General features: G+C 43.0%; 1 protein-coding gene across 7 annotated transcripts in view; it reads left to right on the top strand.

The window, feature by feature from the left end:
* Positions 1-12,299, top strand: part of STRBP (spermatid perinuclear RNA binding protein) — a 63,422-nt gene that overhangs the window by 36,119 nt on the left and 15,004 nt on the right. For 4 of the 7 annotated variants that reach the window (XM_036394198.2, XM_036394194.2, XM_036394197.2 and 1 more), the window contains exons 11-17: positions 165-257; positions 1,086-1,285; positions 3,258-3,419; positions 4,177-4,311; positions 4,824-4,964; positions 5,520-5,643; positions 7,520-7,564. In XM_036394198.2, the coding sequence (XP_036250091.1) occupies positions 165-257; positions 1,086-1,285; positions 3,258-3,419; positions 4,177-4,311; positions 4,824-4,964; positions 5,520-5,643; positions 7,520-7,564 (900 nt within the window). The other 3 variants (XM_036394196.2, XM_036394195.2, XM_036394191.2) reach the window with 2 other exon arrangements.

The raw sequence follows: 12,299 nt of genomic DNA, 5'->3' as shown, positions 1-12,299 counted from the left end.
AAACCAGTATTGGCTTTCATGTAGCACTAAGAAAGCTGTGACTGATGGATGAGTTCTTTTCTCTATAAACAAGCAAGAAGCAGTGTGGGACTAATCAGACTCCTGCTGTGGGATCGTGTTTTTCCTAATGGCATATCCATATTACAAGGAACTTTATACCCTAGGTACAGGCTCATCTGCTCTGAAGAGACCGTTTGAAGACAGTGTCGGGGATGATAAAGATCCAAATAAAAAGATGAAGCGTAATCTGAGGAAAAGTAAGTGCAGCACTTCTCCACTCTGTTTTCAAAGATCTATTGGACAGGGGGAGCTGCTTTAAAAGCTTCTCTGTGTTGGTGTGGTAGAGCATGTGAAAAAGTCTTTGGAACAAAATTGTTGTCTCTATCACCCTGCATTTGGAATGTCAAACACATCTCTGTGCATCTGAATTTCCCCTGACGTGCTTTACTAACTGAATGATTTGCATTTTTAAATGGGATTACCCATCAAGTTACACCAGAACTGAAGCTGCCCAAGCAGCTAAGGTACATCCCTGTATTGTGGGGTCTTTTTAAAGTACTGCAGTGACTTTGGTGAGTGAAGATTGCACTCTCTTCACTCTTCCCCTTCCTGAGTTAGGTGCTGGTCTCTCAAGATCTCCCACAAGGAAAATAAGATGTGTAATCTGCAAACCATTGATGTTGCACATATGCACAGACTAGAAGTCTCTTGGCATTGCTGGGATCCAGTCATTCTGGGGGCTATTTTCATTGTGCCACTTGGATGCCAGTTCTGGATCTGGTTCCCCATTAGCTATAAAACCTGTTACTCCTTTTACAGCAGGCAGGAGGAATACAGCTAACTGCAGCAGAATGTTGTTAATATAAAACCAGGTCACTATAGTTGTTACCCCAAATTAGAATGGCTTATTAAAGACTTAACAGTGTTATGGCTCTCCTCACCCTCTTGAGAGGCTGAGGGATGGTTTTGCTCCTTGATACAGACGGAAGGCACTGAAATGCAAACTGTTTCATTTTTCTGTTCATCTTGTTTTGTTCATTTTCCTTTCCCCTCCTTCCCCCACCCCTTCTACTATCTTGTACTAGTACTAGATAGTAAAGCAATAGATCTCATGAATGCTCTGATGAGGCTGAACCAAATCAGGCCAGGGCTTCAGTATAAGCTGCTGTCACAGTCTGGTCCAGTCCATGCCCCAGTCTTCACAATGTCTGTAGATGTTGATGGTACGACTTATGAAGCATCAGGACCTTCTAAGAAAACAGCCAAGCTCCATGTGGCAGTGAAGGTAAGGCAGCCTGAAATAATCTGCTAACCCCACATCTTGGGATGGAGTATGAAATGTACTTAAAACTAGACATATGCAAGCTCAAAATTTAAAAAAAAAATCATTAAGCTGAGCTGCTCACTGTGTGCTCTAAAGACAGCTGGTTCAAAGAGCATCACTGGTTTTGTGCTAGCAGCGGGGGGAAAGAATTTCCTGGAGCTCTACAGGTCAGCTCGTGTTGCAGTGGACTGAATGTGGTGGTGCAATTCTGGATGGGAGGGGTTTAGTTCTGTTCTGTTCTACTCCTTCCTCTGTTGGTTTGGAAGTGGCATGTTGGTGGCTGCTTCTTTCTCCCCCTCCTTCTCTGTGTCCATTCCTGGCTTGTGAGCTCCTGGAAATAGAGTTCTGTCCTTGGTGCCTGAAGAGTACCTCTGTGTACTGGGTAAACCATGATTTATCCAGTTAGATTTCCAGTAGGACACTGGTGTCATTCAGAGACTGGTCAAGCTGCTGTTGCTTCCTGTAGGTGCTCTACATGACAGCAGGACAGACTGGAATGCCCAATGTGAGCATCCACCAGATGTGGTACTTGGGGACATGGCTCAGTGGTGGGCGTGGCAGGGCTGGGGTAATGGATGGTTGGACTCAATGATCTTAAAGGTCTTTCCCAGCCTAAACGAGTCTACAAAAGAACATCTGTTAATAGAACTGCTCTTCTGATAGAAACAGGCCCATCTGTCATTCTGTGCCTCATTTTGTTTTGAACAAGAATTTCCTTTTTAGAATCTTCATCTGGCAACTTTCTGCTTTCCTTTGATTTCAGTTTTGAAAATCCCATTGTCCTATGTGCTTTCAAGTTCAAAGTGTCCAGAAGCATCTGAGGGCATGTGTTATTCCTTCAGGAAAAGTAGCTCCCTGCATGTGTGTCCTTCCAGACCTTTTGCCTCATTCTTTTATTTTTCCTACCTCCCTGCAGTTTAAAAAACAACAAAAAAAAAAGCCCCAAAAAACCCTCTTGCTCTGAAAATTTGTGACTGCTCTGCCCTTGAACCTCTCTGCGTCAGCCAGATCTGTGCTGGTGCCGACCCAGCTCTGTTTTCTCTAAATTTACACATCAAAACATCCGCGATTCAAGCCAAGAGGAAATGGGTGGTGTGGTCAGAGTTGCTTTTTTTTCCCCCTCTCCTTTCTTTCTTTCCCTTCTCAGCAGACCCAGGCCCTGCCTTCCAGTCTTATAAGAGGGAATAATGTGAGATTTCACTTTCTAATCTGACCTTTCATAAATGCAGAAGCCCTAAAAATGCAGCCAGATGTGCCCCAATGCATGGCAGCTGAGCCGGGGGTCTACCCAGGCAGGTCTCAGCTCAGGGTTAGGACACAGTCATTTCTGCAGATTTGTTCTTGGCCCCAAATTTTCAGCAGAGTTTCAGGTTCCTTTCAGTTTCCCTTGCCCTATGTGTGGTAGCTCTGTGCAGCTGGATCAGGAAGCTGGTTAAGGGAGAGGCTGGCCTTGCTCATGGAGGATGTTTTTGAAGGAACTGAGCTCCAGAAGTACCATCTTGTACAAGGCTTGAATTCTCACAAGACTGTTTGTCACGTTTGCCCCACAGTCTGTCTCTTGATCTGTCCATAGACACAGGGGGGAAATCGTGCATGAAACTATTTCCTTATAAGGCCATTAAACAGTGTCTTTAATTTCTTACTTTACAAGGAATTCTTGAGATGATGAATGACGCTCACGAGTATCTTTGAGACTAAAATTCTGCTTTGTGTTGATTCCACTTTTAGAAACCTGAAATTATTTTCCCCATTGATATTGTATTCCCTACTGACTGAAATGGATATCTCCATTTCAAATACGAAAAAACTAATATTCTAAGGAATCTGCCTTTTTAAAGTGTATGGTGGATTGTTTGTTGTGTTGTGATCAACTTTGTATTTGCTCCTGTTCTGCTGCCTCTGTCACAGTTCTTTTCATGGGGCTTTGTTGTAGGTTTTACAAGCAATGGGGTATCCAACAGGTTTTGATGCAGATGTGGAGTGTGTAAGTTCTGATGAAAAATCAGATACTGAAGGTAAAAATGAAACAACGTCTTCAATCTCAAGCAATAATAATACTGGCAATTCCACAGCTGACACCTCCGCTACCCTAGAGGTAAGGATTGCATTGAAAGTACAAAAGATGGAGGTGTGGGGTTTGGGGTTTCACTTTTCATTGGGGTTTTTTTTCTGTTCTACTTGTCAGAATGGTAAAACAATATTCTTCTAGTTGGGAAACAATTTCCAGTGTGTAATCATGGATAACTCAAACCACATACATGTTTAGCCACTGAGAAATTTCCAGGGGACTGGAAATGGAGTATTTTTAATGGAACTGCCCTGTTTTTATCCATAGCTGAGAGAATTCTATTGCAGACTGATCTGGTGTGCTGAGATCTCAGCTTTACCTTGCTTTCCAAACAGTTACAGACATCTCTGCTAAGACACGTGCCTCAGTCTGAGCTGGGTGGTGCCAGGACATAATGAGGTGGAAGAGCAGAGATGTGTGCAGGGCTGGCAAGGCCAGTCTCTGAAAGCCTTCGAGTTCAAGGAACTTGACACCATGGCCCCACCTTCAGCTTCGGATTCTCTCAGGGTTGCAATTCCAAGTGCAGCTGGTGTCATGTTTAGTTTGTGCAGGCACCAGATCAGGCCATGAGGACAGCAGCCCTCACTAACAGAAATAAATGGGTGTGACTTCTGGGACACCATTGTTGGTGCTCCTGCCCTTCTTTAGAGACTTGCCCTTTGCCGTGCCGGCATCGCGGGTTGCTGCAGCCAGGGCAGTGTTACCTGTGATACAGCTCTGCAGAGGTTTGGCTGCATTTTGAAGAGAGAAAGGCTCTGAAGTAACACCCTGCATGTCTCTCTAGGTAAGAACTCAGGGTCCCATACTCACAGCAAGTGGTAAAAACCCGGTGATGGAGCTCAATGAAAAGAGAAGAGGTCTGAAGTACGAGCTCATCTCCGAAACAGGGGGAAGCCATGACAAGCGCTTTGTGATGGAGGTGAGAGGTGCAGCTGGTCATTAATGGTGCAGCAGAGTCACTTGCTGCTCCAGCTCACATTTTTGCTATTTTGCCTTTTGCAATGCACGTTGGTGGTAGTGATTTCTCAGGTTATGTATTTCTTTGTTGCTGTGATGATTCAGCTGGGGAAGGGAATAGCCTTTCTACTTTAGGAAAATACAGTGAGAATTCAAACTGGATTCTGACCAAAACTTCATGATGAGGAAGACTCTAGGGTATGGGTTAAATCCAGTATCCAACAGATATGCTGGTCCTCTTTGAATTGCAGTTGTAGTTTCCAGATTCCCAGTATCTGTGACACACTGGTTCCCAGGATAACCTTGGTATCCTTTACCAGTTTCAGATCTAGAACCAATAGAAATTTGTCACATAAAACACTAAGGATGTTTTTTCCTACTGAAGTTCTTTATGGGTGGCACATCAGCCGAGTGGGTGCAGCATGGTGTTCCTGTGCATTCATACTAGGCATAAACTCATGTCTTAATTTTCAGGTAGAAGTAGATGGGCAGAAGTTCAGAGGTGCAGGCCCAAACAAGAAAGTAGCAAAAGCAAGTGCTGCATTAGCAGCACTTGAAAAACTGTTTTCTGGGCCTAATGCAGCAAATAACAAGAAAAAGAAGATTCTTCCTCAGGTAAGAACTGTAACTTGCTTTTTGGACCATTATCCCAGGTCTGGGTTGGTTTTGATACAGAAGGCAGCATTTTAGTAAAGTGAGGTTAACACAGGCTGGTGTTGTTGTGAGCTGGTTGTTTGGGGGTGAGATCCTGGCCCTGCTGTAGTTATGTGGAATCAGGAGGGTAAGGGAGATGTAAAACCAGTGCTGTAGGTTGAGGAAAGTGATAAGGAGGTAGGAAAGACAGCATGGAGGAGCAGCAGAGAGGCTCAGAAGCCAGCAGTGTTCAATCATGCCCAAATCTGGGGTAAATAAGGCACAGTCTGAGGGAAGGGACTGCCAGGGCTGAGCAGGGGGAACGTGCTGGGCTCTGCAGGCAGTGACAGGGCCAGGGACCCGCTGTGTCCCTGTCACTCACATCCTTTGGCACAGCACTCTCCAGTCTGTGCTCGGCCAGCCTGGCACATCAGGCACGTTTACAGAGCCCTCTCAAAGGGGATGATTTAATGCAGGTGGCCTTGTATTCCTGCAACACTCACTCTCTAAACTGCTATTTTTTGTCACTCTGGGCAGACTAAAGGGGTTGTCAATACAGCTGTTTCTGCAGCAGTCCAGGCTGTTCGAGGCAGAGGACGAGGTGCTTTAACACGAGGGGCGTTCGTTGGGGCAGCTGCTGCTACTGGATACATAACACCAGGTAAGACACCACACTTGTAGCTGACAGCTTAGTATTTGTCTGCTGGGGTGTTCTTTTTCATGTGTGTTATTCACCTGTGCAAGTGATTCCTTTAACCATCTAACATGGAGCAGAAGGCTTCATGGGGATTTAAATAATTCAAAGAGCTGGAAAACTGGCAGACTGTATCCTTTATGAGTGTGCAGCTCAAAGCTCTGTGTGTACAGAGCACACAGTTATGGGCGTAATGGCTTTACTATTTTATGATTTGTCTTCATAGTTCATTGCCATGGCACAATTCCCAAAACTCTATTCCTACCTAAGAACCTTCTGGATCATGTGCTGGTTTAGCATTAGGAGTGCCTTTTCCAAGAATCCTTTGTGAACATGAAGTCAGCAGGCTCAAGAGTCTGTGAGCTCCCAAAAATTCTCAATGTGAATTCCACCTGGAAGCATCTAATAGTAGCTTCTGTGGTGGCCAGAAATAAAAGAATTTCTTTTCATACTCTGGCTGATGGGGAATCATCATCCGCACTGCATTGTTCTGATTAGCAGAAACAGCTTCTGAAGTTCAAGGGCTTCTGGTTCCCATTTCACATTTTCACAAGAAAATGTTCATGAAATGATCACTTTCTCCATCCTCAAATTACTTTTCAAAGTGCATTTTCTTTGTGACTTTACAGCATGTCTGAGGTTTGTGGGTGACATGTGAAAGGAATCCAGACATTGTTTTTGCTTGTTCTAAGAACCACAGATTTGTAAGGATGAGATGCTGAAGATGCCTTAGTCAAAGCAAATCCAGTAGTAGCTTCCAAAAAAATAACACTTCTAGTCCTCATGCTCAGGCTTTCAGATTACAGCATGAGCTCTAATTAGACCCTCCAGCAGCTCACACGTGCTAATAGCACAGCCCTGTTGTTTGGGAGCCTTCCTGCCTGGCACCATTGGCAGCATGTCATCTTCATTGTTCCTGTATGGTCATGTCATTTTAAATATTAAAACCAAGTAATTCATTTTTAATGGCTGTTAACATTGTTTTTGGAACTGTCTGTCTGCCTGAGGAGTCATTTAAGAGACACTTTAACCTGCCAAGGGGCATGCTTCTTGCCAGTGTGGAATTATTCCAGAAATAAGTTTCATTTCCCAGTTGCTGTAGTTAAGCTTTTATTGCCTTGGCCTTCACAGATTATTTCTCTCTATCACCTATTCTTCTCAGAAATCTCTTGCTTTTTGGAGTGACACCAGCAGTCTCACCAGAAAAAGAAACCCTGTAAAGCCTTCATGAACTACTGACATGTAGAAACCAATGCTGGTGTTACCTGTGTTGCTTTTTCTCTCAGATACTTCAGAGTCACACTCTGCTGCTCTCTGGGGGAAAACTATCTGTTTGTGTGGAGGTGTTCGCATGTCTTCTGTGGAACTCTGTCTGTTAGAAATGACAGAGAAAGCCAGGAGCTTTACTAAGGGGGACGTGACATCTGCCACAGGCATCCAGCATTTTCCTTTTAAAGGAAATTTAGGAAAGTGACTGTTCTCTGCATAGGCTGCATTTGTGTTTTAAGAAGAACATAAGCAAATATGAGATGTCTCTGTCATGCCAACTCCATGCTCTGACAGTGCAGACTTGAGGGATTGAGTGGAAAAGAAAATGCTGAGGAAATGAAATAGGGAATTTTAACTCTGTGATGCTGAGGCTTGAGAAAGTCCCTGGCAGCTTGGCCTTCTGGCCACCGCATAGGAACATTTCAGTGTTTTCAGCAGTATTTGTATGTATTGGTGTGAGTTTGGTTTTGCTGTGCTCCTGCTTCAGGCACAGGGTCTCTGCCCCTGTGCAGGTGTGCAGACACTGAGAGGCAGGGCAGGGAATGACCCCTCTCCCTGCTGTGTTTCCCTGCAGGCTATGGAGCACCGTACGGATACAGCACAGCGGCACCAGCCTACGGTACGTACAGCCCTGTAATTAACACCTTAGAAATTATGCAGAAACTGTTGTGGCAATCCAAATGTGGCAGTCCAAGGAGAAATTCAAAGAGATTTAAGCTCTTAAACCATGACAACAACACCACTTTTATGCCATAACCTTGTGGTTCTTTTTTGGTTGGAGTAGCTTTTTGCCTCTGCTTTGCCTGGTCTGTGGAAGGACTGCTTGTTCTAATTGCCTGTTCCCTTCATACTGGAACCCAGTCAAAGTAGTTCCCTTACTTTTTACAGCCAGTCTGTGCTCCATTCAAAGACTACCGAAGGGCCTATTTCAGCATCTCTGACTCAGATTTAGCTAAATGGCATTACAGTAACATTGGTGAAATGTTTGCTCCCAAGTGTAAGTGACTTGTGGACAAAGCTCCCTTAATGCTGTCAACTCTTTGAAGTCTATGGGAAATACCCCCCCACCCCTGCAGGCTAAAACACCACTGCTTGGGACACCAGGATGGCTTTTGGGTAGTTGGTATTGGTAGCAATCAGTCTGTGAGGCAGCCAGGACATGGTCATTTGCCACAATGCTTTTCACTATGAAACATGTTCTATTAGGCTGGCAAAGCACTGGTTTCATGGAGATTGTAAAATGAGCTGATAACCAGAGAGCTGTGATGGAAGGGTTTTCCTTAACTCGGCTTCTCCCTCCCCACTGGCTTGTTTTATGCTGGACTAACAATGCATTCCTCTAACCGGCCCTTTTGGTTACTTTGAATGAGGTTTATGTGGCAATGGGAGCAGGGCAGTTTGGAGTCAGTGATATGTCCTGGCACACACAACGTGAGCCCACCAGGACCAGTCCCACCAGCCTCTCCTGTGGCAGGGACTGGTCACAGTCTGCTGCTCAAATGACCGGCATGTTTCAAGGCCTGGAATTTTTCATATGGGAAACTTCTGCTTTTTAGCATTTGTAATAAGTTGTTCTTCCAAATCTGTCTAACTTGAGCAGTACCAACTCCCCTGATATCATTATAAAAGTTAAAAATATTTTGAAATGTCAATTACATGACTTTTCTAGACGTATGAGCTCTAACAGGGCAAAAATGCTGCTGCTTTATGGAAAATATTTGCTTAGCCTGACTGGGACCAGCTGGTCCAGTTCTGTACTGAGAGGGAGAAAGGGCCCACGGGCTGTGTTCAGTGTGGAATTCTCCCCCAGATTTGGAGCAAACCTCTGTAGTTTTACACCTGCTGACTGGCCCTGTCCTCTGACAGAAGGGCAGCTGGCAGCAGGGCTGTCCCATGGAGTGCTGTCCTTTGTGGTGCATCACACAAGGAACAGCAACATGTTTTCTCAGAGAAAAATGAAAGGGAATTTAGTTTGGGGCATGGATTTTTTAAGAACCCCCTTGGTTCTTTTCAAGCAACAGTCTCAGAGTATAACTAGGATTACTGGTACCTGCATGTCTGTGTTTTTACAAGCAGTGACACACTGTGACATGAGGAATCCTTTCCCTGCTGAAGGCAGGAATACAACTGTTACCAAGTTTCCCTGCAGCTTTTCTTGCTTTTTTCATTCATTCCTTCCTGTTTGGGATTTTTTTTCTCATTATGCCTATTTTGGGAGCTGGATTTTAAGCACTTAGGTGTATATATGTGACATATCACTGACTTCAAAGCATTGTGGAATTGGATGCCCCCATTCTTCACATAAAGAGTTTCTGTTCTTAATGTCTTATGATTGTGATGCAAAGTTCTGGGATAATGCTTTTTGGCTGTAAGGTAAACATGTCTCTTTGCCTTTGTAAGCTGTTGCATGTTGGGAAACTTCACTTTGATCATCTGGTGCTCTGAAATACCTGCTGTTGCTGCTTTGTGATTTCTAAATGGATACATAGGTTAAATACTAGAATTTAAATAGGCAAGATTAAAAAACCAAACAAACGTTTAATTGTGCAGAAGTTTGTGAGGCCACAAGAACTCTAAAATAATAACGAAATCAGGCAGATGTCAATCTTTCCAGATTTACTACTTCAACTCAGGAGAGGAAGTGCAGAATAAGGAAGCAGATGCAGAATTTACTGTAGGTGCTTGATTTTTGGCTGACCTACCTGGATGCTGATCAAAACTGCTGAACAGTTTCCCTGTGAGTTGTATTTTATGCACAGCAGTGCCTGTCTAGAATATCTGCAATTGCAACTGGCCTGTGAAATTACCTCAATGTAGAACAAACTAGTAGAGATTAATTACCATAAAGATTATGAAATAGAGCTTCAAATCCAAATATACACTCTGCTTTTGAGAATATTACTTCCTTAATTGTACCAAACACCAGGACAAAAATAAAGCAGACTTTAAGCTATAACCATCTGTCTGAAACAGTGCAAAGTGGTGAAGCGTTACTGTTTATGGGACTCTGCACCCTGACAGCACATTGACTGACTGATCTGGAAAAGGTTAATGAGAACACTACTGTAAGCTCTTATCTGACTTTCTTGGATTGCTGAACTTATTTGGAGTCCTCTCCCTTTCTTCTCTCTGTAGGTTTACCCAAGAGAATGGTTCTGTTACCAGTTATGAAATTCCCAACTTACCCCGTTCCCCACTACTCATTCTTTTAGCAAATGGCAGAAGCTAATTCCTATTGATTGAACAACACAGTACAGTACAGAATGTTAGAAGAAAAAAGCCTTTTTATCCTGTTTTCTTTGAACACATACTTGAGCAAAGTCATTTGTAAAGAAACATCTTTTTCCTACTTTTTGATTTTAACAAAATGCAAATTTAGTTCTCTAAAACTTGAAAAAAATGTTCTGTGAAATGTTACCTCATTTTCAAATAACTTATACCAGCCTTCTGTTATAGGGAAGAACTAGAAGCTTAAATCTTACGTTTTAAATGAAGTATCCGATTATGTAAAATTAAATTTGTGAAGGATGTATAGAATATAAAACACTGATCACAAATAAACTGTTTTGTTGTAACACAAGAGTACTGCCTGTTTCCTAATGCAGTCACACAGACTCAGTTAAGGACCTGTATTTGCTGTAGGGTTATTAAATGCAGGGCATAGTTCTTTAAAAAACAAAAATAAAAAGAATAATAATAAAAAAACACGATAGAAACTTTACAGTTAACATTTAACTTTGTAAATATTATGGTGTGTAATAAACTTAGTAAGATATGGGTTAAAATATTGTTTTATCTTATTTTTTATAGTTAAGCATCAGTACCTGAGTTTCCTTATAGATCAGCATACTGTAACTGTGATTTTAGACACAGTCTTAATTATCCAAGAAGACTTTTCACTCATACACAAAATGCTGAAAAACAAATGAAACAAAGGGAATTAGTCTGTCTCTGTACAAGGCTGCATTCTGTGAAACAAGTATTAAACAAGTGTTAAAGGAAGTTCCCACAGAAGGATGCAATTCTAGGGATACACCTAACACCCGTATTGCCCAGAGAAAGGACAACAATAATGTTACAATCAGGTTCTTTAGAGCTCAAAAACTACATGTTTTCCTTTCTTTTCTGTTTTTACAAAAAAAAAAAAAAAAAAGAGAGAGAAAAAAAATTCCACTTGTTCTTGTGGCCTTCTTCACTTTTAAGATTGTCTGCCCACCCTTGATTTTCCATCCACCATTTCTACAGAAAGCATTTTATTTGTCAATTGTATATTAAACCAAAGGTTCTCCTTTCCCCCTTACATTTATAAGAATCTAAAGCAGCAACAAGGTCCCCATGAAAACTTGCTATTTAATTGTCCCAGTTCTTGTTGAGTGCTGCTGTGAAAAGTGACACACTTCAGCCATAGGCCAGTACTTTTTAATGAGTTGGTGCTCAAACCCAGAGTCCTCTTTTTGATGAGGAGTGTGTGCACCTGTCTGAAATTCCAGGATAGGGCCCAGCTCCACGACTGGAGTCTCCATGGATTGTGGACTGCTGTGGGCTCTAACAAGGGATTCCAGTGGTCTTTATTAAGGTATCACCCCACAAATAAGCAGCATTGTTGGTTGCACTCTCTCCTCAGCCCCCACCCGTTGCTTTTCCATAGGCTGGCTTCAGTTCCTGCTCTTCCCAAGATTTGCCTTTACCCCGTTCTCTAACAGCCGCTGCTGCTGAGGCGAGGGGAGCTGTGTCTGTGTTGAGGGTGTTGTAAGAGCGGTGCTTAAAGCAATGTAAAGTTCCTCCTCCCCACAGCCCCCTTTGAGGGAGAGAAGTATTAGAAAAGCTGAATAAGGGGTGGCTTATAGAACAAGCTGCTTTCCCTGGAATTAACTGCAGCTGTTATTCTTAAGCTGAGTATTTGTGCTTAGGAATGTGTTTCCATTTCCATGGTTCTCCTCCTGCCGTAGCTCTCGCTTCCGTTTGGTGTCGGTGGTACTTTAATAAAACGCAGAGGATGGCCCGGGAGGGTGAGCCTGGCGTCACCCACGGAACACAGAGCAGGGCCGGGGATGGAGCCAAATTGAGAGGTGCTCAGAAATCACTGACCTGTTTTGCTGGCCTATGGATGAAAGGAAGCCATCACGGAGCAGAAAAAGCATGGCTGATCAGAGCCCATTTTTGTTAATCAAATATTCATTAAAGGAATCTTTCCTCTGCACACATTTTTTCCCCCCCCCTCTTTTGGAGTTCCCCTGATTGGCAACTGTTTGTAGTTTCCTTTTTTTTTTTTCCCCTGAATCCCCAGTTTTGTAAAATTCCAAACAAAATATTCTGTGAACCAATTCTATACAATGTACGTTTGTAAGCCAAAA

The sequence above is a fragment of the Molothrus ater genome, chromosome 20, assembly GCF_012460135.2.
Source record: "Molothrus ater isolate BHLD 08-10-18 breed brown headed cowbird chromosome 20, BPBGC_Mater_1.1, whole genome shotgun sequence".
NCBI classification, from domain to species: Eukaryota; Metazoa; Chordata; class Aves; order Passeriformes; family Icteridae; genus Molothrus; species Molothrus ater.
The sequence above is the reverse complement of the archived record's forward strand: the minus strand, read 5'-3'. Positions and strand labels throughout refer to the sequence as shown.